General features: G+C 42.5%; 1 protein-coding gene across 9 annotated transcripts in view; it reads left to right on the top strand.

Moving 5' to 3' along the window:
• Window positions 1–25,554, top strand: part of kcnc2 (potassium voltage-gated channel, Shaw-related subfamily, member 2) — a 90,325-nt gene extending 64,771 nt beyond the window's left edge. For 2 of the 9 annotated variants that reach the window (XM_037122355.1, XM_037122354.1), the window contains 3 exons: window positions 10,808–11,741; window positions 14,955–15,125; window positions 21,096–25,554. In XM_037122355.1, the coding sequence (XP_036978250.1) occupies window positions 10,808–11,741; window positions 14,955–15,125; window positions 21,096–21,232 (1,242 nt within the window). In that variant the 3' untranslated portion in view covers window positions 21,233–25,554. Of the gene's footprint in view, window positions 1–10,807; window positions 11,742–14,954; window positions 15,126–15,536; window positions 15,599–21,095 lie in introns of all 9 variants that reach the window. The other 7 variants (XR_005079041.1, XR_005079040.1, XM_037122357.1 and 4 more) reach the window with 7 other exon arrangements.
• Window positions 25,555–27,129: the final 1,575 nt, after the last annotated feature.

Here is a 27,129-nt window from a genome sequence, read left to right as displayed (position 1 = left end):
AGAGACACAACACCACTGAGTGACAGACACAGAGCAACAGACGGGGGGGGGGGATGTCTCTGGCCGGGGGTCTCTGCTTCCAGCTGGAGCTGAGCTCCGTGTCTGTGGGAGAGACAGACACAGACAGAGATGGAGAGGACGGCTCTGGCTGCGTGCAACCTTATTTCAGCACATACATCCAGTGATGCTGCGGTCACTGTGCTGTGTAATAAGGGCTAACATCAAGAATTTCAGACTAGTAATACGTGTAGCACTGTGGACAAAACTGGTGCCGCTTTGTAATCAGAAAGCCTTTATCAATGTTTTTTGGCCACTTGGGTGCTGCACAACCAGCATATTACTAAAATGATTGACATTAACATATGAAAAAATGGATAATGCAGCTCCACTTCCTCTCACTGCCTTAAAAAAAGCAGCAGTTTCTTGAATCTGTGCAAGCAGTCTTAAATGTCTAAATGCCCCCCCGCCCCCTTTTTAAAGCATCAAATAAGACATTTAAAACAAACGTATCAGAGAAATGTACACTTGGGGCCAAAATGTTGAAAACCATCTTTACGTAAAAAACATATTCAAATTATACTTTGAGTTTTTAGTTTGGCCCTTGTTCCATATGCTTACATGGAGGCAACGGGATTTATGAGCAGTTCTGCAACCAGCCACCAGGGGGCAATTGAGATGTTCTGGCTACACTTCGGGGGGGGCGCTTTCATGTTGTCCATCTTTATTTATGTGAGTGTTTCACATCCAGAAGACACAGAGCAATGTTACCATACAGTAATACGCGAGTTATGTTTAGCAACCACCAAACAACAAACGTCCACGAGGCCCATATTTGCTCAACATTTTGCTCTGCTTTGATCTCGGATAGAAAAAGATCTCACCCATCAGCAGCTTAATACTCCTCTAGCTTCGCCAGCTAGTCGCTAACTAATATGCAACAAAACTGCTCTATCGCTCTATCAGGTAAGGGGTCCACGGCCTGAAACACATTGAGGACCCCTGCAGGTGATGATTAAATAAAGAGCACATAAAAACACATAGCACCTGCCGTGCTGCTGCTTCCAAAAAAAAAACCAAAAAAATACATGACTTTTAACTGGTCCATAAAGCCTGAGTAAATGATTTAATAACCATCAATTACTTGTAATTAGTTACAACTATAAACCGTATTTGAAAGTGGCACCCTGCTATCTTCATGAGCTAAAGATGTGAGCGAACAGGCTCAAGGTGGGTTAACCCTCCGCAGCGTTACACGTGTGCAGCCCTCCTGAATACTGATGGATGCGTCCATGTTGACCTGCAGTTTAACACGTCTGCAGACTTCATGTGTGCGCACTGCGGAAAAGCCCTAAATCCAGATTGCTATAATAACTGGGCAATCATGTGGAAACAGAAGGCAAACCACATACGAGCTCAAACCCCCAAACCCCACAGGTTTAATTATGTCAGTGTGTAGACATGTGTGTGAGTGTGTGTGTGTGTTTGAGATCCTCTCGGACTTTGCTAACACCTCCGGGGTCCCCTCAGCTCGATGACGTCACGGCAGCTTGCAGAGGACTGAGGCATCATGGTGGTGGATGGTGGTCTCAGGGCCAGGATCGGAGCGCACAGCCTCAAATCATGGTGTCAAACAGATGGTGGCAGTCCCAAGGAGGTGGGGGCAGCGAGTGTTCTCATTGGCCAAGCCAGCAGGGCGGTTTTTGAAACAGAGCCTGAGCAGAGTGATGGGCTGCCTGGTTGTGTGTAAAGGGGGGGGGGGGATCTTTCAGTGGGAGGATGCCAAGGTTTGCCCAATGAACGTGTTGTTGTGCCAACAGATGAAGAGATGTATGGAAAAAATGTGTGAACCATGAGAATCGTTCTGTTTTTAGCTTTGTGAGCGAGTGCTGGTGCTACCAGGATTCACCACAGAATATTTCAAACACTGGAAGCGTTCATTATTCTGATTCATGATTCTTTGCAGAAATACAACAGGAAAAGTCACCCAAAATTTCAAAAACTCAATATCTCCATATTCCCTATTACTGATTTAAAATACCAAAACTAAATAAACTGTGTCTAGAAATACATTTTGTTGTTAAACCTTTTGAACACAATTTTCTGCAATCATAATTCCATTGTATTGGAGAATCATATACTTGCTTTTAACAACACGTTCCAATATGAGTGATGCCCCCTCACGTGTTGTGCGTCCATTTGTGCACATTCTCCAAAATGAATGCCATGTGTCTGCAGGATGCTATAGGCGGCTGAACGGTCAGGACATTGTGCCTTCTATTGGTGTCCTCCAGTAACAGTGCTTTTTGTGTGTTTGTGTGAATGGACACTCTAAAGTTGAAATCTGCGAAACCTGCTAAATGCACCAAAGAAAACACCTCAGAAGGTACCTTCTAGTCACATGGTTGAAAGATGAAGATGCAAGATGCATCTCTGCAAGATGCACATAGTATTAGTATGCAACATTCATTCTGTCTAAGTGCAACTACTGCTGTAAAGTGGTCTGCAAGTAGATTCTGTAGGGGTAGATGATTTGTCTCGCTAATAGTCCATCAATGTGAGTCATCCATTTGTTTGTATGTTAGCTAGCTAGCTAGATGTTGTAGGGCCGGGGTAGATTTGTGTGCTCATGGAGTGCAGGGTTTCCTCCAACACATTCTCCTAACAAAACCGGTGGCTTCCGAAACAACATGACTGTGGCAGCCTAACAGCGACAGTTACCTACATGATGTAACAATATAATAACTTGACTTTTGGTCTCACGGAGCACACAAACAGCTGCCTCCTGAATGAAAGTCAGGACCTCATTCTCGAGCAGAATTCGTCACCTGACTTCCTCCTTTGCTGCCTTATTAATCACCACGGCCACTGCCGGTCGCTGCATGGGTTGTGATGAGCCTCTTTCATAATCGACCTACATATATGCTGCATAAGGCTGTTTTTGTGATGAGCGTCCCATCTGGCCTGAAACAAACACTTTGCAACTGAAATAAATTATTCAACTTTAAACAAGCAGATGCGCTAATGTACACAACAGTACATATTTAAGGAGCGAGTGGGCTCTCTAGACCGTCATCTCGTAACTAAATTGATAATGAGACAAGGTGCTTCAAAGATGACACCGATTGGATAACATTGTACATTAGATTTTTGCAATAATTATTTAGAGCAGCACATCGCAGTGTAAGGTTAAAGAACACTTTTACACTGTTTACTAAGGGGGGAAAAAAGAGGCAGAAGCAGCTCTGGATACTAGCTGGAAACGTGTTTTACCCAACAGATTCTCAAGTTAAGCTCAAGATTAAATCATTTTATACCACTTGGACTTACGGCGATAGCAGGGTTTGGGTCTGACAGCTGGATCCGTCCTTTTTGGATCCAGTTAAGACATGTTACACTGTGAGGCTAATGAGAAACGTCTTATGACTGCTGTGACTGCTTGATGAAGTGCACGTTCTAAAACAATGTGGGGTTATTAGACCAAATAAAAACAGCTAGAATTGTTTTACTGGTTGTTTTGGCAGTTTTAGATTATCAAAACTAATGTGAGAGCAGAGCGTCAAAAGGTCCAAAGTTCAGCTCAGCTCAGTTGATCTAATGCAGTTGAATCCATCTCCATGAAATCCATCAAATCTGTTGTAGGTTCTATAAAATATATATATGGCATAACATATATATAAACTGACCCATTCAGGCTCATTCATCCTCTGTAACCTGCAGACCACAAAGCTATTCCATACCAGTGTATCACTTACTGTCTCTGTCCTGAGGCTGCACAGCTCTAGTGTCAGCGTCCCGGCCCGTCAGCTCTGGCTGCTCCGGGGCCGAGCGGCAGATGTAATCTGCCGGGGGGGGGGAATCGTGTGATCGGAGCTGTTTGATCTGGCATTTTCCTCATGTCTCTTCCCCTCAGCCGACGACAAGGCAGAGTTCCGGGGAGTGGCAGACGCGTCTTGCGAAAAATGATGTGATTATGAGGAAGGCCTCCCTGCTTCAGGACCGTGACAGCGATCACATCCCATCAGCGTTTTTCAGGGTGGTGATGGGGCTGCTGACTGACTCTGTTAAGTCCTCGTAACTCGTTTTGTTTTTGTAGTGCATCTGAAATAAAAGATGTTATGAAAAGACAGCGTTTAAAGAATGTGGCTGTCAGTCAGGGTAACCGTACGTCTTCTTCATAGCTGTCTGCGTCTACTTTACATCCCCAGTTAGTTTGAAAATGCATGTCGTGTGCTATCATCCCGCCCGGCTCTCCCTCGCTAACGAGGACTAGCACAGCGGGGATGTGATAACAGCGCGTGTAAAGAAACATGTTTATGATTGATTCCTTCCTCGAGGAGACTTCCTGCTCTTCCTGTGGGTGTCGAGTGACTGATAGGAAACTGAGCTTAATGTGATGCAGCGCCGATACGAAAACATTCGACTGGAGCACAATGGAATAATGCCGAGAGAGAGAAAAGAAACTGGAGAAAAACAAAATGAAGGTTTTATGTTAGCTGTGTTTACATCTGAATCATCTTGCCTATTGTGGCGGATAGTGAATAAGAATTGAACGGCAAGCGGTTTCTTGTTAAGGGGGAGAAAAGGAGCCTCGATATCTCAGTCACACTGAAAGCAGTACAAAATATAATGCCTTGCTAGTTGCCTATGGGGACTGGCTGTTCATGACAATATGGTATACAAACACATTGGACATAAGGATGGGAGATATGACCTAAACTCTATGTCACGCTATTGTTTGTTTGTATTCACGGTGATGCTATTGTGTTGCAGAATTCTAAAAATTAAAGGGACGCTCCACTCAAACCCCCTTCTACCTCTTTTCAATGTGACGGAACAAATCGTAAGAAAGCAATGTATGAAAAATGCATGTGTTTGTCGCTTTTCAGAAGGGAAAAATCTTCATCGACAGATTTTTTTTTTTTTTTTTTTTTGCCTAAGCAAACTAAAGAATTGAAATATCCTAGTTTTCAGAACGGAATAAACAAAAAGGTAGTCTCACAATGTTTTTACAGGGTTGTTTATGTGTGGCGGATCCCTGCCACCTTTTCGGCTTCAAACAGTCTTCTGGGGACTTTATTTCCTCTGAGAACAGCTTGTTTACTCAGTGACTGAAAAAAAATCAATATTCCTGAGTTTGTATTATTATGACAATAATGTCATAAATATTAAAGTACTGAGTTTGAAATTCCTGCACAAAACCACATAGTGCCCCTTTAACTTCAAATAGCAATACAAGATGAGGTAAAGGCCTCAGCGGCGTTTATTTGTGGAAAACTCAAACTGTGCACACACAGACAAATATACCGAGGAGGAACACGGAGCTAAAAGAGCTTTTGTGTGACATTAAAGGAGCTCTGTGCAACTTCTGTGTTGTCATTAAATTATGTGAGCAAACTCGACTTCTAAACTGTTGTTAGCTAGTGTTGCTCTCTCAGCAGAGTTGAGATGAGGCAGTGCATAAAGTCGCATCCTTTGAACTGTCGGGGAAGATCTGACCCGAGTCCCTCACAAAGAGATCCTCAGTCCATCCCTGCGTCCCAGTGGTTAGCCTCACAGTATCCAGAAGGTCCCGGGTTTGAATCCTGCAAGGGCTGGGCATTTCTTTGTGGAGTTTGCATTTGTTTCATGTGGTCACTCCTGTTGCTTCCACCATCTATTGTAAATTAGGTTGATTCTCCAGTCAGTGCCCTTGACTGAGGCGCTGGCTAAGATCTGGAAGTAGTCCTGCTCCTTTGGGATTGGGTGAGACACAGCGCACAAGTCATAATTGTATGACATGTGACATGAATGAAAATGTTTCTTCTTCTGATATGCTACAGCGGCGTTGCAAAATCCGTGTCACAGCAGAATGGCAACACCAGTGATGGAAAGCGCCCACCCTTAATTTGAAAGAACAAACCAATCTTATCAGCAATGAGCTAGAAGTACACTTTGCCCTTGCCAAAGGTGATGGTGTCATTGAAGTCATATGGATGTGAATGCTCAATCCAATATATGTATATCTAGAGAGAGAGAGAGCCGGATATGAAGGTCACAGGGTTGACCTCTGCAGCAGCTACCTTGGCCGTTCTCAGCTGTCACAACGGGCGCGAAACCCTGAAGCTAAAAGCTTTAAATGTAATGAAAACGATGGCTGAGCAGTCGGACGAGTCCTCAGGCTAAATTAGATCTGCATTGTTCAGTGATGGACCGTCTGTGCTACATCCGCCCCGCACCGCCTTCAAAGAGCGATTTATAGGAGACCGGCACTTGTTTAGCATGCGGTGTGTGTGTGTGTGTGCTGGAAACCAGGGTGTCGAGAAGCATGTGCCTGTTGCAATCACATGGTAGAGTAGCGCCTTTGCATTTTTAATGTCAACAGAGGTATCAGTGTGTGCACCTGCGTGTTAGTGCACTGTGCATGCTTGTGCGTTCCCCGCTTAATGTGACATGATTCAGCTGTTACAGGCCGGTGTGCACGGGGAGCATGATATATCCTCACTCCGCAGACATGGACGCGATGACATTACAGCCCAGCATGACGCGGGCAGTTGTCATTAGTCGGCGCAGCATCCGAGCACCCGAAGGCGACTGCTCAGGCTGCCCAGCTGTTGGTTTCAGCCAGTGTCACAATGTGAGGGAGGCAGAGATAAGAACACTGAGGGCTGAGATGGACAGAAAGTTGAGTTGAGCTGTAGAAGGAGAAAATGGCATCTACACTTTAGGCACAACTCTCAAATTTATACCTTGATTTCTGGGATTGTTTTGTTGTAATGTGTTGCAATGTTTTTTTTTTGTTCTATTTCTAGCCACTAATGAGACAAACTAATGCCAAACTGTTTGGAATGGATAGTAGAAACAGGAAACAGTACCAACTTTCCACAACTTCCACGTCATTGCACAATTCAGGATGGTTTTACAGAGTTGGCGCTGTGTGAGTGTGAAGAACTTTGCATCCACAATGCAGCACTCTATAGATTAAATCTGAGGCATTTAAATTTGTTTAACTTGTGAGGCAGCCCTGTAACGGCAAGCACCAACTTGGAAATATCAGAGCTGAAACTGCGCTGCATAGTGTTACTGCACAGATTTACAAGTGAGATCAACAAATAGTGTCCGGTTTGCTGCCGCCTACAAAATATCATCCATAGAGAAGGCAAGGAAAAATAAAAAGAGACTACTTTCTATATAACCAGTGGACCAAATGCAGTGCAGTCACATGCCATGGTAGCGCTCGAAACACAAAAACCACTGTCTCTTACTCTTGTGATGATCTACGTTTCAGTACATCGACTCTGTACGTTGCCTACCAAGTGTAAGTAGATATGACGAGTCTGAATGAAAATGAGGTATGACATAAACTAATAATAAGTTAAGTGTTTATAAAAGACGTGCAGAGTACGGGAACACAAAACATTTGCCAAAAGCAGAGGTGTTGAGACGTGAACATTTTGCGAATACGAAGACGGCACACAGTCACAGTTCTCATGTGTTAAATGCTGAATGATGCTGAGTAACCATATCAGCTGTCATTTCGCAACATGCTGCGGCTTGAAACCTTGCCAGTGAATGAGCCGGACAAACACACAAACACACACACACACACTTATAAAAGGATAAACACATTTATATTTATAATACATGGAGAGAGCGCACGCTGAAAGCAGTCGAGTGAATGCACGCATGAGGTTCAGGAGCAGGGCGACCCAAATAGTGGCGATGATATTTTGAGAGCGTGTGAGTCATGCAATCCGAAAACAAGGCAGGGTGTGAAACGACTTCTTCAGTGCTCAGTAGGCAGAGCGCACCAGAGGAGAGATTGTGGGAGGAATGTGGAGAAGGAGCATAGTAGGCTGCATGTGTGGAAATCTGCTCCGTCTAGCTCTAGGAGAAAAAAAAAACACACACACAAAAAAAAAAGAAAAAAAGACGTGGATGTTTTTGCAGATTGAGCGTGTGCCTCTTCCAGGGCAGCGGGAAAGCTGGATGAGAGCACCACATCTGACAGGTGGTTCCATAAACACTCTGCAAACCGAGACCACAACAAAACAAGATCTGTTTGTGACTCATCGGCTAATGCTGTTAGCATACAGATTCAGCTGCAGTGCATCAGCACACTATCATTTAGCCAACCAAAGATCAAAGTTACTTATAATTATAATTACGGGGGTTTTCTTTATAGACATTTTAACAGACTTGTGTGGTAGTGCGTCATAATAATGCATTATTAGTGTCAAAGTGGTAAAATTGTGTTCTCTCAGCTCACTGCCCCTCTCATGTCCACATTCCTTGCTTTTCCCTAATGCCAATAACACATTGGGCTAATCCCAGTACACCTCTTAAGATAGAACTTTCAGCTCGTATTCATATTCATCTCGGAGGAATTTGTTGTGCCAGAGATTGCTCCAAAGAAATTTACAGTGCAACCAGTAACAACCAATTGGTACTTCCCTGCAAGTGATGACAACTCTTTGTCATTTCCATGTATTATGGTCCTTTTGTTTTTAACAAGCAAAAAAAAAAAAGGAGAAAAAAAACTGCTACTGCTCATTTCTGTTTAGCATACGTAGCATAGTTCCTGCTGATTTGTGCTTGATAACTTCTTTGACAGATTTCAGTGAAGTTTTATAAAAGTCCGGCTGCTGCAGTTGGTACTGCACTTCTAATATCGGTGCAAAGTGGCAGTGTAGGAGCAAAGGGTTGCAAATGTTGGCCATCACTAGACCAGATATGAAGCAGTGTCATTTTTCATTTGATTGATGGCGTGACACCGTGAACAAAAAAAAATTGTGGGCATTAATCCTTTTTTTTTTTCCATTGCAAATGGCATTGTGATACAAGGATTGAGACAGCAATGAAAGAGTAAACGCCATAAGAAACAACTGATGACGTATGAGGGTCGTGAAGGACATTTCATAAGGGAGATTTTAACCTCTACTCTGGTCCTGATGGGCAAGGAGGAAGCTGGAAATGAGTGACTGAGCCTTTAACAAATTGATTATTTCATGACCTCACCTCGTCTCTTCCCTAATATAAAGTCCTTATTTCAACCCATCCCATCATGTTGGCAGTAAATATGAACGAAGGGGTTACAAAACAGCACCCAAGAGGGCTATTTAGGTGTCCCTGTCTTTGTCTGACTTTGCCTTTGGACAATGCTGCCCAGACACAAGGGGGAACGAGTGAGAAAAACAGCTTTCATTTGGAGCCAATCTACCGGTGTAGCACCTGTGTTGTGTTCTATATTGAGACACAGAAAAAAAAATGATCACAGGCAATGTTGGAGATGACAGAAATGTTGCTAGTAGTGGCGGAAGCTATCTGTGCCCCCCAGAAGAGGATCAGCACAGTCGTTATAAAAAGCCTTAGTAGGCTTCCCAGTTGGTAGTTCACAGTGAACTACCAACTGTGCCAGGGGTCATGGCAATAACAGAAAGTTGTAGTCAACAGTGAAACAATACTGTCAATACTCAAATTTTAGTCAGACACACTTCTGCTGATAACCAAATACCTAAGAAGTAGAGTAAAGAAAGTCTATTCTTGACCTTGGGAATCCAGATTTTTTCATGACATTCATTAATGGAGGGTGTTGTCACAGATAAAAAAAAACACATGTTCTGCCAAAGACTATCCTTGATAGACAGAGCAACAGGGCTTACCATCTCCTCCCACATAAGAATGTAAGAGAATGAGTGAAGTGTTTACTGAGAGTGGATTATCACTTCTCGCCATATCCTTTGTAAGAACTTTATCATTTGTCAGGAAAGGTTAAGAAACCATTACAGATTGACAGAGACATTCTACAGAAGGAACTGCCAGCAATTCAGATCCACACACACTCAACGACAGCAACAGCAGACCAGTGCTTCCTCTGTACCACGGACCCACACAGTACTGTACCAGAACATAAGAAAGACAGGATCAATGTGCCAAAAAAGGAAGGAAGATGTTAAAGCCTACTTCTGCCTCTGCCACTATGGTTGAGAAAATATGATAAACCATCACAGTCACGCAAAAGACTCAAATTGTTGAAGTTCAATAGTAAAATCTACATTGGTGTCAAAATGCCAGTGTTCACTAACATGAGATGATATTACATTTTAAGTTCATAATGAAATGCCAAGCCATAGTCACAGCAAGCTAGCTGTTTAGCCAGCATTGGAAATGAAAGGGTTGCACTATTAGCCTTTTCTCTTCACTTCTGTATGACTTCTAATGCTACTTTTACTTTAACTTCACTGTGTAGAAATAAGGAAAAAGTTCTTAACCCGACGGGAGCCTAAAAGGTGAAAACACTGACCTACATGTATGCAGTCCTTCATGTTAGCATTGCTAAAGCCGGTACTTAAATGCATGTTTTATTTTAATGATATACACATGATTTACACAAATGCAAAAAAAAAAATGCTAAAGCGCAAAATGAATGCGACACACAAAAATAACCACCTTCTTCCAATTCCCCACTGAAGTCTTACATTTGCTAGGTTGGACTAACCATTTTCCTACTTGCTTCACTGCCAACTGCCCAACATACCAGCAGCCTTAAATTAAATCTGACTGCAGCTGCCTTCCCATGCTATATTCCCACCAGGAGCAAGGGGGAGTGTGTGTTTATTTGTTGCTCTTGTTAATAGATTGCTCCTCTCTCTGGAGTCCATTCAAATTGATGCAAGTTAATTAAACTTGTCTGAGTTCAGTCTCTGCCGCAAGAGTAAATAACGGGATTGATCTCGGTGTACGTATCCTGAGCCGGTGTATAGAACATCAAGGTTCAAACATTAAGACATGTAACACATGTTTTTGTCTGTTTTTTTTTTTTCTCTTCTAGTTTATTGCCTTTGCGTCTTTGTTCTTCATCCTTGTCTCCATCACCACCTTCTGCTTGGAGACTCATGAGGCTTTCAACACCATCATCAACAAGACTGAGCTCATGCGGAATAGCAGCGTGCCGGACTCAGGCCCGCAGTATGAGATCGAAACTGACCCTGCGCTCACCTACGTGGAGGGTGTTTGTGTCTTCTGGTTCACCATCGAGTTCCTGGTGCGTGTGACCTTCTGCCCGGTCAAGTTGGAGTTTGTAAAGAGTGTACTCAACATCATCGACTTCGTTGCTATCCTGCCCTTCTACTTGGAGGTAGGGCTCAGTGGCCTTTCTTCAAAGGCTGCCAAGGATGTGTTGGGTTTCCTCAGGGTGGTGCGCTTTGTTCGTATCCTGCGTATCTTCAAGTTAACACGTCATTTTGTGGGGCTAAGGGTGCTTGGCCACACATTACGGGCTAGCACCAATGAATTCCTGCTGCTCATCATCTTCCTGGCATTGGGAGTGTTAATTTTTGCAACCATGATCTACTACGCCGAGCGAATCGGCGCCAAGTCCAATGACCCAACTGCCAGTGTCCACACCAAGTTCAAGAACATCCCCATTGGCTTCTGGTGGGCTGTAGTAACCATGACAACATTGGGCTATGGCGACATGTATCCAGAGACCTGGTCAGGCATGGTCGTGGGCGCATTGTGCGCCTTGGCTGGTGTGCTGACGATAGCCATGCCTGTGCCTGTTATTGTCAATAACTTTGGGATGTACTACTCTCTGGCCATGGCCAAGCAGAAGCTGCCCAAAAAGAGGAAGAAACACATCCCTCAGATGGTGCAGGGAGGGTCCCCCACCTACTGCAAAGCTGATCTCAACACTACCTGCAACAGCACTCAAGGTGACCTGTGCCACCACAAAGGGAGCAGGGTACTAGAACGCAACCGCTCAGGTAAGACCATATCACCACACCAGGGCTACATGCAAGTATTTTTGTTACTCAGGCCTAACCAAGTAATTTTGCCACCTAAACGTAACCAAATATTTTTGCTGCATAACATAACCAAATATTTATGCTGCCTAAACCTAACCGAACATCAGCAGATAAGAATGCATAATATGTTCCACTACAGCCTTTTAGTTAAGAGTCCAATTCTCAACCAGTTCAGCCACAACAGCTTCCTTAAATTCCCAACACCTTTACTTTCGGTCAAGTTGAAACGATGCTCCAGCATTAGATGTAAAGATATGACATCACAACAGCGGGATTGGTCAGTTGCAGTGATGGTCAACCCCATTAGATATGATGTTCTTCATCAGATAGACTGAGCAACCACCCCTCAGTAGTAAAGTTCTGGTTGCACCAAATGGTGATGTGACAGTAACAATCCACGAGGGACTTCATCTCAGGTAGAAAGCAGTGGCCATTTGACAGTCCCCCCCCCCCCCAGTCTAGAAATGTTTTGTTCCCCTGGAGACTCAGGAGCACCACAGCAGCTCCCTCACAGAAGACTGAGCTCTTTTGTCCTGCAGTCTCCATCTCTGGTTGCCACAGTGATGAGGAAGGCAATGCAAAAGGTATTGAGAGTAGGAGACGGTTGTGTGAAATAACCCATGCTGACAAGAATTCGGAGTCCTTGTGCCCAAGTCTCTCTTCCAGTAGAGACTGTTCATTTGTTGTTCAGACCGTAGGTGGCTGTTTTTCCCTCTGGGCATGTGTCAGTGATTTACTCTTACATCTGATATTGATGGAAATTAGTCCCGACCCCCGTATGCTGACTTTCTTTGAATTCTAGAGCGGGCGTTCCTGAGGCAGGTGCATGCTCTGGGATTTACACAGTCTATTTGTTTATTAGGTCTCACAATCTTATATTTGATAAGTATAGAATCATTCATGCCTCAACTGAACGCGCAAACAGGATCAGTCTGGTTTAGCCGCCTGTGTGATTTCCTCAGAGGTCATTAAAAATATACGCTCTGCAAGGTTACACTCGTTTTCAGTGTTCGTTAGATTGCCTTATGCTTTATATTTCACTGTATGAGGTTCCATTTAACGTGTTACTGTATGACACATATTAGAGGGCATTCACTCAATAATGCACTGCTAGTACATTATTAAATATATATTTCAATTTGCAGTGTATAAAGGCCTCTGTGAACCCCTTATATTAGTGTAATATGTCATCACAAGGTGAAAATAGAGTCATAGCTGTTTTAATTGACACAAAAAGTAGAAAAAAAATCTAGAATGTTAAATATATTAATACATTTTAATATGTAATATATATGTACTGTTGCATACAAAAAAATGTTCATTGTTTTGATTGTTAATAAAAAAGAAAAAAAGAGAATTTTGCACAGTACTAACCAGTATTGTCTCTGTAGCCATACCTTTATCCCTCTGCGCCATAGACCTCCACTGTCATCCAAAAACTATTAAAAACACATAAAGTAGACACAATGATGTGATTCATGACATATTCCATCATTACAATGGACAATGCCAGTTGTTAACTGCCACTACATTTTCTACCTCTCGAGAGTAATTCCTGTCTGGGAGACATTACGGGGAATGCTTGGGGATGCAGATCCACACTTACGCTCTGAGTAGAATATATTACACTGGCCTCCTTCAAATGCATGACTGAGTATGTCTCCCAAATGCAACAGGCAGGCAGGTAGAGATAGATTTTTACTGTCACAGAATCTCTCATCGGCTCACAAGAAAACAATCTGTCTTTTCCGTCCAGGGGAGCTCCACACACTGTCTGACCTTTGACCTGCACGCTGGCATTTGGCGCAGGCTTTTTATGTTGGTGGCTGTTTGATGTTTGCGGTCAGTGTTATTCCCCTGCCACCCCATCCTCCTAGCCTTAAAACTCCCGTATTCCCACAAGCACAAACCCCCTCCCTCTGCTTACTCTGTATACCGCTGAGAATATACCTCTGGGAAGTATATTTCCCATCTATTGTTCCCCAGAGTAAGTATAACCGCGGTACATTTAACACTTTAGCTGCAACAGATTTAACATAAACGATCAGGTTGCTCGAAGAAGATATTTTGAAGAAATACTTTTTTGTGAATATGAAATTATTTAAGGTATTCATGTCTTATGTAAAAAAAAACATATACATTTGAATATAATTACATTTAATCCCCTTTTTAGTTAATGCTAATGGTGGCGTCAAATTTACAGTAAATTATCAGTTTAAGCATCCTCCTTAATAATAACACTGTTTATTCGCTGTCCACATTAACACACATTATAAGATATACTTTTCATTTTTCAATCAGCATCTGTCTTTTCAATTTAGTAGATTTAATCACTGAATTCTGTATTTGATGATCTCTTCATAATAAGCATTAAATTACATTTAAAGACTTGTTTTAAAGGGGCTCTATGTAACAAATTGTCGCATTTTTCACTGGCCATATGTGCGTGGATTGAAAAATGAGTCTCTCTCGGATGCCTGTACAAGCATGTGGCTGTTTTTTTTGTTGAAGCAGTTTAATGCTGCACGACTGTGGATTTCTCTGTGAAAGACTGGGGTCAGATTCTCCAAGACAGAGTTGGAAATGGAGTCCGCTAACATAAACTAATGATCAGCTCACAGAAGAGGTCTCACAAAGCCCCCTTTAACTTTGACTTGTTGACTAGCACTGTATTAACGACCAGGTCCTGTCAGTTGTTTTACTTATTTATAGCACAGTTAAAGCCATCCGTCTGACCTGAACTGAAGACATCATATCTTATTCTTGGGTTCAACGTAGAAGCATTACACTGAGGGAGAGCTGAAGCAAACTCCCACCAGAGAAAGGTTGCTGCGGAGAAATCTTACTGACATTAAAGTTTCACGAGGTTAAAAGCCAGACCGGAGAGAAGTACTTTTAGTTGCCCAGCAACTTCTGTCTGAGAATGGAGGGATGCGATTAAAACAATTCATAACTATCATATTATCTTATTATTTAGTATCTCTGTTGAAAATCAGGGAATTATTGAATGCCATGTCTGAAGCTTCAGTGGTTATGGTAAGTTAACTGCTTTAGACTGTCTTTTTAATACTGAATCTACTGTTGTCATATAGCTGATTATTAGCTTTACGAATTAGAAATGCAGTCAAACTGATGTCAGATCTCTAACCTGGCCTGTTTCTCTGCTCACAGTGCTGTCAGCAGACTGCAGCGGGGGCAGTGACCTGACCATGTCTCCAGAGGAGAGGGTCCCCATGCGAAGGTCCAGCACCCGGGAACAGGACCGCCGGAGCGGGGGGACGTGCTTCCTGCTCGCTGCTAGTGACTACTCCTGCCCGACAGATGGTGGGCTAAGGAAAACAGGTAACTGCATCAGGCATTTAATTTGCTTTTCTACATGATGTAATTGAACTTTAGATAACTGTTTTCTATTTATAGGTAAATTCATTGTGTTAGAGTCTTTTAAGAACTATACAGTATTTTCTTATCTGAGAGAATCATCCATGCTTGCTATACCGCATCAATATTGATTCATTAATCATCACTTATAAGTGTGGGTTAGAGGGATCTCCTGTCACCACTAATTATATTTTTCAAGATGTGTAAAACGTTCTTTGAATGAACTGGGTAAACATACACAGCAGTTCATACATCAGATATATTATACCATAAAAAAACAGAGATGTCATGGCACGACATGTCTTGAGAAGAGATCTAAAAAAAAAAAAACACAGACATCAGCCAAACTCCTCATCAGCTGATCCGTATCCCTAGTGACTGGGACACCAACATCCCTGGAGGGGGGGAGGCTGTTTGTTCAGCCCTAGTCAGCTCAGGTAACGTAAATCCTGTGGATCTGCTGTTGTGGCTCTCAGCAGCGACATGCAAGCGCTACTTTTTTGGCAATTCTGAGGATCGACAGCGTCCATGCAGCTGACTCAGAACTGTTGCTTCTTCACAATTTATTCATGTTTTCTCGTTGCCTGGAAACACTTGAATAAATTTCTGACCCCGCGTCTCACTTTTTTTGCCCGTTGACAGGTTCATTTCCCATCTACAGCTCCCAAATAAATTGCCCAGTGTATCATCTGCCCATAAGGTCACGGATACACCAGCAAGTATTTCAGATATATTCCAAATAGAGGAACTGAAGGGGTTCAAGTAATAGATATGAATACCATCGACTCGTAACATTTTGACTTCTTCATTTGTAAAGCTGGATGCTTAGAAAAAAGCCGGCTGAGCAAATCAACAGTAAATACGCATTACATGATAATCAAATTAGTACACTGACCTTGTAAGTATCTATGTCTATTCTATCTTTTACAGTATTTAACTCTTTTAGTGTCATAATAACACAAAATACTCAAAATTACGCATAAGTGGAAACATTAGTTTTCCTCAGAAAAAAAGTCAAAGCCTTTAATGACTCTTTGCAGAGCCCCGCAGTTGCTACACCTGTCAATCATTCTAGTAAGGCTCATGTGCACTTTGGAATGATAACGGTGGCAAATTTACCAGACAATTTTTCCAACAATGGGTCCGCACAAAAGCGAGAATTGAAACAAATGTGTTGGCTGAAGAGATAAATATAAATGGCAGATGTTACCTGTGGCTAGCTAGCCAGCGTTAAATTGTGAATTGATTGAAAACTCCTTCTCTGGTTAACTTTTTTAGGTTTCCAGTTGACTTGCAAATAAGCTAGAGCCAAAAGGCTTTTAAATGTGATGACGATATCATGCTAGCACTAAAATATGCAAAGGAAATGGATTTAACAGAGTAGCATTGTACGCCTGACCTATAGAGTGCTGCGGGGGTGACCTATTCATGCAGGCTAACCTGGAAGTTAGCATCACCTTGGTTCCTTTGACAAAAAGCCAAGGGGATTTTTCAATTGGAATTTGGATTATTGAAGAAACATGAACATTAATTTGTGATACTTAACAAATTTGTTCAGCAGGATGATATTCACAGATAAACGCCACATATATGTTTTTGTAAGTACAAATTAAAAAGCGAGAAGTAAACAGCTAACATTAGGGTACAATTAAATACATCATGGTCGAATGACTTCAGCATAACCATCACTAAGCGTCCTCCTACATTGTACTATACATGCTTTACTCTAAACCGAGCTGATCTACAAGTTGTAAAGATCGAGTAAGAATAGTTTGCAACTAAAGTCGGCCTGTGAAGACGGATTAGTCTCCATGTTTGGTGTGATGGCTTTAATGCCCCCAGCAGCCTCTGTAGTCTCATTTACTGACCTATTTTAGGTAGTAAAACAAAAAAAAGTAAATTTCTTTAGCTTGTGTTAACCACAGGAGTTATTACAGGTATTCAACCAAAAACCCAATCAAAAAGCCCTTTTACTTCAAGACGATTGAATCTTATTTCCAGATTGTCCGACTCATCCTGTGGCACTCTATACTGCAGGATAGAATTGAACCTTGGCAGTGCAGTTTTCAGGTGCCCACTAAAGAACTACACAATAAGTTATGAAGGATATGTTTCACTTTTACATAAGTAAAAGTTTGAAAGACTTAACAATTAAAGGCATAACAGGTAAACCTCTCCAAATCTTTGTTACACCAGCTCCCAAGCAGTGAACATTATACATTTGTTGGCTGATAAAAAAGTGCTGACTCCTGGCCTTAGCAGTAACCCTCTGTTGACTTCTAAAGTAAGTAGTTAGCCAGGTATGCTAACGTTAACAGATTAAATTAGAGCAGACCAATTTAGGTTAATTCATTCCTTACACTAGATACTAATACTTAAGATACAGAGTATCATCATCACCAGGGTGCCATGCACACCACCTCAGCAGGCAGAGAAATGCAAAGCTTGGCAAGTCAGCCATGACTACAGTTGCTATAATTTACCAATCACAGTCAATTCCAGGCCCTATATAGTTTTACTGTGACGTTAAATCACGAATGAAGAAGTCAATTTGCATGAGTCGAACATTATGAGTTTACAGCAGCTCTGGTAGCACTACCAGAATGACCTGAGTCTTGTTTCTGATTGGACAATGTCGAAACTTTGTCAGCAAAGTTTTTTTTACTGCCCGTAGAGCTTGACTAGATATTGAAACAGTATACATTGTTTTCCAATGAGAAACATCGTCACTCTGTCAGATTTCTCCAGATCATTCGTCAGCCATCACCCTCGGTCCTGTAGCGGTGCGTCAGTGGAAAGGTCAGACTCACATAGGGCTTGACCTTCCAAACACTTTGACCCACGCTAAAGGTTACCATGAAGTTCACATCTGCTGAATTCCAGAGAGGCCTTGTTGCTGTTTCGTGAGATTTCAAAAGGCAGAAAAGGTCATGAACTAAAAAGTATAAAGTGAGCAGTTCCCACAGTGGAAATGAGGTCACCCTGCAGCTGATTTCCTAGGTGTTCCCTGCTGCAGAATCCTAAAAAGACAACATTTCTGTCAATGACTCCCTGTTACAGCCCCTTTCTGCCCGCGCTAAAATATTATTTCTCCACATGTGGCCTAAAGCATGTTTGTTAGATTAATTCCTCCATTTTATCTCAAGCATCTGGAGGCATTAACGCTGTGCTAATCTGCACTGTAATGTGGAAGCGTTAAGCCCTGGCTAATTGCCTTCTATCCGAAGTTAACTGCCTCCCGAGGAGGCTATCCAAATGTCCTGCTCTCAGTGTTATTGCTCTATAGCCTCATGGCTCTGCTGTACTCACTCCATAGCAGGCAAATCAATGCCATCGTACCATTTGAGTGCCACTCTGTAAAGTCAAGAGTTTGTCCAATTGCATTTTAGCTCCTATTTCGTAAGAATTCTAATGAGATAAAACATCATTCGGGTTTATTTGTTATTCAGAAATAGACCATTTGTTGATACCGTAATGTGATAGACCAGCAGGTTCAACCACGGTTCATGTGGTCCAGATCCTCGAGGGAGCCCATCATTGTGGTGTCTCTCACAGCAGGGCACCTCGCCAGTCTTGTTTTTTTCCCGACATAGTCGGCCGGCCAGCTGTGCCTTCGTCTCTGCTGCCTCAGTTGGCGGTTGCATTTGCCGCCGCACTGACGCCAATGCATAAAACATCGGGTCCTTTCTAAGTCCCTTCTACCTGTTGGCGTAGAACCCAGGCTGCCCTTTGTTCTGCCTGCTCGGCTGGTTCCGTAAACAGCCCTGGTTTAATTCACACCCTTCTCCTCGGTGAAACAAATTGTGCCGTATGCAGTATGGTAACGAGGCCACGTTTCCATGAGCTGTTCCTCATCAGTGTTTACGCCAGCTGACTGGCATGCTCCATTGATGATCTGGCTGCTTTGGCTTGCTTGTTTGTCTCTTTTTTGCGTCAAGTGACAGAACGCAGATTTGCCAGCGTGCATCACATGCTGCATTTTTAACAAGTTTGAGCTATAGTGAATCTGTCCAAATAATTGATGTATTAATAATTAGGGTCTTTTTAATCATCCACATCATCATCAGTATGTGTATATGGCATCAACCTGGATTTATGTACATTTTAAACAGTGGGTTAGATAACATGATGAGCATGTTGGTAGGCTTACTGTTATGCATATACATATATATATATATATATATATATATATATATATATATATATATATATATATATATATATATTTGAAATTTGTGCCACAATGTGAACAACTAGTTTACACAAGTATTCCTACACTTACTCCCATTCATTAGACAATAATAATATTCTATATATAGTCTCTAAATACTTCTTTGTGAGTGAAAATACTAATGATGATGGTATGAGATGAATCACTGCTAATGTATTTTTCAACCATACTACTTTGAGAATTACAATATGTCCTATTTGACAAGTTTTCCACACTTAACACAGGCAGACTGGAATCTTAAACATATAGGCATTTCTCAAAGGCGGAGGTGGGGTGAAGTAATGAGCGTGAATGGGTGGAGCCAAAGAGCCATTTTCAGCTTGATGGCAACTTGAAATAGCGGAACTGATCAAAAACAGTAACTGAATTGATTTCAGTATTTCATTCACACCAAACCATTCACTGAAGAAACATTAGCATGACGGCTAACTAGCTTACCTAGATAGCTTTAGGCTATTATCTGTGGAAGTATCAGCAAACCAGAAGCAAAATGGCCGCAAAGCCCCATGGCTGATGGTTTAAGTAAAATCCAGCATTACCACAAATAAAATGAAATCAGCGAAAAAGAAGCTAATGTGTTTGTTGGTATCTGGTTATGCTAAATGAGCTATGCGGCTGTGTACACAGCAAGAATAGCTAATTAGCTTAAGTCCCCATTTTTTTCTGCTATCTTTGAATTACGTAAGCTCTCAAAATGGAATAAAACATTTTTGGTTACGTACTTTATCAACCCCGTTGGGAAACTCATTTTTAGCTATTGCAGCTAGGTTAGATAACAATACATAAGTATTTGTACTTTATTCTGAGTCAAGTTTAACACTGTCTTCCAAGTGGAATGTTTGAATTTGTCACAGGAGGGAAAACACAGCTGAAGCTAACCATGTAAACCACAGCTCCATTCCATTCAGGTGTGTTAGTGAGTGCATTATTTTTTTTTTTTTATAGGTGAAGCCAGATCCCAGTTATTGGTAATTACCTCCTTTTTTATTAACTGAACTGGCTGAATTAGAATTGATATTGGATTTGACATTTTTGCCGAATGATGTGTGAGTCATATCTTGACTCACACTTACAACTCAGAGGCTGACTCAGACGATTCTTCAGACACGGCTTCTCATAATTACAGTCTATACGAAGTGATGTGAATGTCTTGTTTCCAGATTAAAAAGAGGACTTTGAGAACAAAGAATAAAACGTATACCTGTTTATACTACTTTTGCTATTTTAAACAAGTTGTGTTTTGCAACATAAATACTTACATATAAGTATTGATGGGATGGTGCATTTTTTCTGGTCAGATAGGGTTTTCAATAGTAGATGGAAAGCTTCATACACCAGAAAAAATGTGGATCTTTGGCTCGACCACCGAGGTTTAACTCAGCCAATGAGGTTCTTTCTCCTTCTGGAGAAGCTCATTACATTTGCCTATAAAGACTCCAGTCTGCCTTATTGTCATAGTCAGGAAATTTGCTGTGCATGCACTCACCATACAGTATGTTACTGCTGCTCTGTCTCACTCCTGTCTCCTGTCTTGTCTCGGTTCACTCGGCTGGCTCGGACTCGGATCGTTGCCTGCCTGCCTGCCTGCCTGCGTGCCTGCCTGCCTGCCTGCCTGTGTGTGTTCATGTCCTGTTCCTGCACAACCACAACCACCACCACCACCTCCACCACCACCACCTCTCTGTCGCCCCCCTCATCTGAAGGCTATGAGAAATCCCGGAGCTTAAACAACATAGCGGGCTTGGCTGGTAACGCCCTGAGGTTGTCTCCCGTGACCTCGCCCTACGGATCGCCCTGCCCGCTGCGGCGCTCTCGCTCCCCTATCCCCTCCATCCTGTGAGACGTCCAGCCCCTGGGCCACTTTCGGCCCAAACCGCCCCACATCCCACCCCCAGACAAACCACCTCCCTTTGGTATTATATCGGAACTTTGTTCTAGATATTGTGACTAGTGGATAAGTACTTAACTTTGTAGCTAAGACTGATGTTAGCAGCTTGGGCTGCCTGAGCAACTCCTCTCTTCCCCCCCCTTTTCCTCGAAGGTACATGTGCTTAGCTTACATCCTTAAGTAACTAGTCGGTTCTCCTGTGTCACTTTCCTTTAGTCGGATGTTGTCATTCTTTGAGACTTGCAATAAAAGAACTCTCGACCAATGGCTTCAGAAGTAGCAGCCATAACATTTCATAAAGGACAAATAATTAATCAGGGATATTAGATGTCGCTATATTTAGATACCTTAAAAAAAATTAAAAAGACGTGCTTCCAACTTAACAAAAAGAAGAAAGAAAGAGAGATGTCACTTCATTTTTAACCTCACACGACTGTGACTTTGTCTTTTGTTTTGCTACTTTGTTTTTTTTTTCGGGACGGAGATGGAAGGGACGGGCGTCGGGACGGAGGATCTGTCTTTCAGGACTGTTTTTTTTTTTTTTTTTCTCGACTCACACGAGCACACACGTACAGTCAGTCACTTGTCACCCAGTCAGTCACTGCCGGGCCTGCTCATTTCCTTGCATGGATCATCCTGTAACCATCGTCTGCAAGCAATGTGGAGAGGGGAGGAGGGACAAGCAGACAGTGAGGAGAAGAAGATACATGCGTATATATCTAAATATATATCTGAAAGAGTACTTTTTTATTTAATGTTATTATGTTGGGGTTTAGGGGGCTACACTCGACATGTATTGTGTCTCATTTTGCCATTCGCCAACAATCCACCTATAGGAGACTCAAAGCAAAGAAATTCCATCCGGACGTTCATTTTCTCTCTGCACGTATGCTGCTATTTTGCAATTAACGTTCTCCCCCACTTCCTTTATGGTTTTTCTTTTTTTTTTTCTTCCTTTGATGGAGTGCCACCAAAGTGCTGTTTTGTCTCTGGTTGTTTGCTCACAGAAAACTGCAAAGAGGTTGTCTTTACTGGTTTCACACAAGCAGAGAGCAGTGTTCTATCTTAATGGCTTGAGTGGGGGAAAGCACCACCGTGGCGGAAAGGTAAACCTTCTGAGCGGGGGCCCGCGTTGCCAGCGCGTAACCCTCTCACCTTTTGGTCCTGAATGTATTCATCAGCGTGTGTGTGTGTGTGTGTGTGTGTGTGTGTGTGTGTGTGTGTGTGTGTGTACTCCAACGGGGGTCATCCAATAATCCTAAGAAGAGATACCTGCTGAGACAAGCGCAGACAAGCATGCACTCTTGATGGCACCATTAAAGACGCTGCTTGTAGCATTTTAATCAGCGGATAATTACCACACTAATGTCGAGACCGAAGGATAATTAATGTAAGCAAACGACACTGTCTGTAATTTTGCATCACATGCCGCCAGGTTTGGCTTTGAAATTTGCATGATTCACACCGCGAGAGCAGATTTGTTTGTTTGTCCGGATACGTGACTTTTTCTCCACTTCTGCTCTTTTTAACGGCACAGTTCACGCCTGATATGAGCCGCCACCAAGGGCTACTCACTGCTCCCAAACCCCCCAACCAGACAGACTAACCTGAACCCCCTTAGAACAGTTCTCATATCAAGTCTCATATTAAAGGTGCAATATGTAAGAATTTCCGTGAAACAAACTTAAATGAATGAACTTAAATGATCCACAGAATGTGGAAATCACATTTTTTAGTTAATGTGTTCCGCTGTGTTCCAGAGACCCACTGAAGTTAGCATGCTAACCAGCTAGCTCCAGTCTGTGTCATTCCAAAGCTCCTTTGCAAGCAATATAAACGGCAAACACTCCCCTGGTGCCCTGAGCTCCCAGTCTGGAGCACCACATGCATGGCTAACCGAGCTAACTGGCTAACAGCATCTACAGTTATCAGCAGTTAGTGGTTACTCTAGTGATATGCCATCATGAGTGAATTATGCAGGTGGCAAGTTCTTACTTATTGCACCTCTGAACTGAACAAGTCGTTTCCTTGTCATTCATTTTTCTTTCTTTTTTTTTCTTTTTTTTTTACGACAGACATAACTTGCCTCCATGCACCAACAGGTGTGGGACAGCAGACATTACCATGCAGCGACGTACCTCACCCAGTATGTCTATACCAGTAGCAGATGGTTGCTTAGCAACTGGCTCGCAGCTAGATGCATCTTGCACATAGCTCGGCAAAAAGTCAAACAATTAAAAAGAAGAGCTCTCGCAAACATTTTCTCTTTGTCTGCGCACCAGATTATTGAATCACCCCCACTTAAAGCACTGCTATATACAGTGGAGCTTTTATAATTCTGGACATTTGCTGAAAGAGCACCATAGATTTGTACATTGTTGTCATGCATATATTGAAAAAACAGCCAGTGTGCTTGGCAAGTTCTTCTGAACTGATGCTCAACTGAGACGGATTATGCATTTCTGATATTTAGAGATGTGTTTATATTTTATTTAGACAAGTCATTTCCTATTTGAATGACGGTGGGATAAGTCATCAGTATGAGGACCTATTGCAGTGGGAGGACCCCATTTGGAGCCACAAGGCCACTCCTGCAGGACAATATGGACGAGGAGGCACGCAAAAAAAACCATTGACTGTCAGCCGCCCAGACGGTGGCTCAGTGAGCGGGAGAGGAAACTCAACGATCAAAAAGGAAATCTTCGGAGGACACTGGATAAGCGTTTATCTTTCCCTGGTTTCTCTTTTTGTTTGGGAACTGTGGAGGGGAGGGGGAAAAAAAAAAAAAAAATGAGAGCAGAGAAAAACTGGACACGTCCGTAAAGAGAGACTATCTTGTATAGATATTGCTCCTGTAAATAAAACAACACAGCACATCTGGGCCAAGCGGCTCCGTCCTCACATCTGTCTTTTGATGGCGAGTCGGGTAACACGGTGGTCGGTCGCTAAGTCGCGCCGTGACACTCGACATCAATCACTTTTCTTGCCGTGGTATCCCTCCTCGCAATAAGTGTATTAAGATGTATCAGTTGAGGCACTTTGTGTTCTAAAAATGGAGTGTATTCCTATATGAAATTCTACATACAGTATAAGCAGTATACAGTATAGAGAGACAAAAACGTGCTAAGTTGAATAAATGTGACACTATGGTCATCTCTGCTTTACGTTTCCCTTGGTAATTTTCAGTAGGTTAATGGCTCTGCTGTGTGTGGTAATGTGTGTGTGTGTGCGAGCGCGCGTGTGTGTGTGTGTGTGTGTGTGTGTGTGTATCTTAAAGACTCCAGGGTAAGATCTGCAGTTTTGAAAGTGAGTGGACACCGATGAGTGGACCTGATGATGTCACTCTTCCAGTTAGCTCTAGCACAAACATGAGGGAGACAGAGCCCCCCCATCCCCCCCAGCGATGCAGCCGCCATTGTAGAAGTCCCCCTCCTCCCGCCCGCCCGCCCGCCGCACATCGTAACATGCAACTACCCTGCATTAGTGCTGCAGATGTGTGCGTCTCTTCACAAACCAAAATTATTCTTACCACACTATTCCTCATAACACCTGGTGGCTAAAAAGAAAAAAAAAAAAAACTGCATAACTTGATTCTTCCAAACTTTTCCCCCCTCGTGGGGGTCGGAGCAAAAGTGTAGCAGAAGTTTACCAAGTTATCAAGCGGGACTTCTAGAACGGCTACGTCTGCACAGTAGCAACCCCCGTGTACCCAAAACAATCAGATCGGATTTGCAATAAAGCACCCGAAAAAAAAAAGACCTATAAAGCGCCGATCCACACTGTGATTTCAGCAGCCCGTTTTAAAAACAAGACAAGGAAAAAGAAGACGGTAAAATGCGGCTCTCAAAAAAAAAAAAAAGCCGCCAGTAAAGGACTGGCAGGTGGCACAACGTCTGTGACATGACGCGAAAACCTGCGCAGCCGTCGGCTAGCTGTCAAGCGTCACCCTGTACCCACAATCCTCCTCGTGTAGTACACACGCTGCTTTACTCTTTGAATTGACAAAGGGGTTACCGTTCTTTGTGTATTTTTAGGATGACGTTGTGACTTGAGAAAAAAAAAAAAAAAAAAAGAAGGAAAAAAAAAAAGTGTTTATTTTTTTGAATCCAGAACATGTATTTTTGTGTCTTACTGTTGAGTACATTGCTCTTACCTGTAAAAGTCATGGTAGTCCGATGCTGTGCTGTCTCCATCGTGTCCTCGAACTGTCAGGCTTTTGATCCGAAGTTTCATGTTTTGTATGTTTTACTGTGAGGAGAAAAGAAAAAAAAAAACACAAATTCTAGTTTGAGGTCTGTATCTGTGGAGCCCTTTTGTTGGCATTCTAAAGTGCATGCTGAAAAAAAAAACTAAAAAAAAAAACCATTGTGTCAAATTGTAAAAAAAAAAAAAAAGAAGAAGATGACATACTGTATATCACGTTCAAAAACAAATGTGTATAGAGTCAAGGTAAATGCTGTGTGAGAGATTCACATAAACTATTTATCTTTTAACGGATGGCTCCTTTTCTTTGCTTCGTCTCGTCTCTTTTCCTCCCCGACAGTGACGTGAGGTTTACTGACTCACAGACAAGATAACGGCTCAGCTTCAAAGTGATCATTTATTCCAACAAATCTAGCTGTCTCTCACTGATAAGCTATTTGCGCTCCTTTTTTTTTTTTTTTTTACAAAATACAACAAACACCAGATTGTGGTAAAATCATGCCCAGCTTCGCAGAAAATATCTTCACACGCGGCTCACTTACAGGCTTCTTAACCCCGTCCCGGGCTCACAGTGGACGGTCGAAGTGTGAAACGATGACGTGACACCAAGTGACCAGACTCCATTTGCTGGCGAGGGCCAACCAAGAGTCTTCTATTTCAGAGTGAACTTTTCACACACAACCTCTAGTCTCACTTTGTAGTTTTAAGGACCAAAAAAGGGGAAAAATTCAGCTGTTATCTACTCAAAAATAGTGTTGAAGCATTTTCCTAAACAACAGATGCAGGTGGAGACTTGTTTTGAAACGTGAAAATATATTTGTCTAAAAGGGTTCTTTTACAGCTTGTCTGGTGTAATCCAAGACTCCAGTCCAGAAGCCCTGAGATCGCCAAAAAGATATGAAGAAACGCTGCATGCACCCCCGACTCACGGCCTACATCAGACGGGCGTGCGCTAACACTTTTAGCTTTGAAAAGCTTAAGAAAGGTTTCAATTAACTTCTTTCCAAATCAGTTAGGATCTTTGGGCTATCAGAGACTTTGTGTATGTGGCCATTTTATGTTTTCTTTTTTCCCCATTTCTCCCTCAGCTGTTTAGGATGATACCCAACGCCTCTTTTGCTGCGAAGCTCCAGAAACGAATAGTGGACTCTGAAACTTCACCTGACTTTTCTGTTGGCATGAAGGTGATGACACAAAACCAAAGTGACATAACTGACACTGAATGGCACTTAATGACAGCAGGACATTAACATCGCTCATACCATGGTCTGGGGGAATACTCGATTCTGATTGGCTGCACGGTGTCCATTAACCCCTGATATATGGACACCTACTAAGTAGTTCCAGTCAAATTGTCAATTCACCGTTCTAAATCAATGCGCTAGCTGGCGTATTAAATCTGAATATGTTATTTCCAACACTGGGTGCAGTCCGTCAGTCCTCCAGTGCCTTATCCTCTGAACACCACAGGGTGGCGACTGTAACACACAAGCTGCAGAAAGTACACTTCCCCTCTAAAGCGAATAATCTCAAATCCCATTCGCTGTTCAACCCTCTACTTCAGGCTGCGGCCACAGTAACGTTACACACAGCCGATCACTTGTTCGTAAAAAACTTTATATTCATCTGGGGACAATGACATGACT

This window comes from Acanthopagrus latus, chromosome 14 (genome assembly GCF_904848185.1).
Source record: "Acanthopagrus latus isolate v.2019 chromosome 14, fAcaLat1.1, whole genome shotgun sequence".
NCBI classification, from domain to species: Eukaryota; Metazoa; Chordata; class Actinopteri; order Spariformes; family Sparidae; genus Acanthopagrus; species Acanthopagrus latus.
This window is presented reverse-complemented; position numbering and strand designations above follow the sequence as displayed.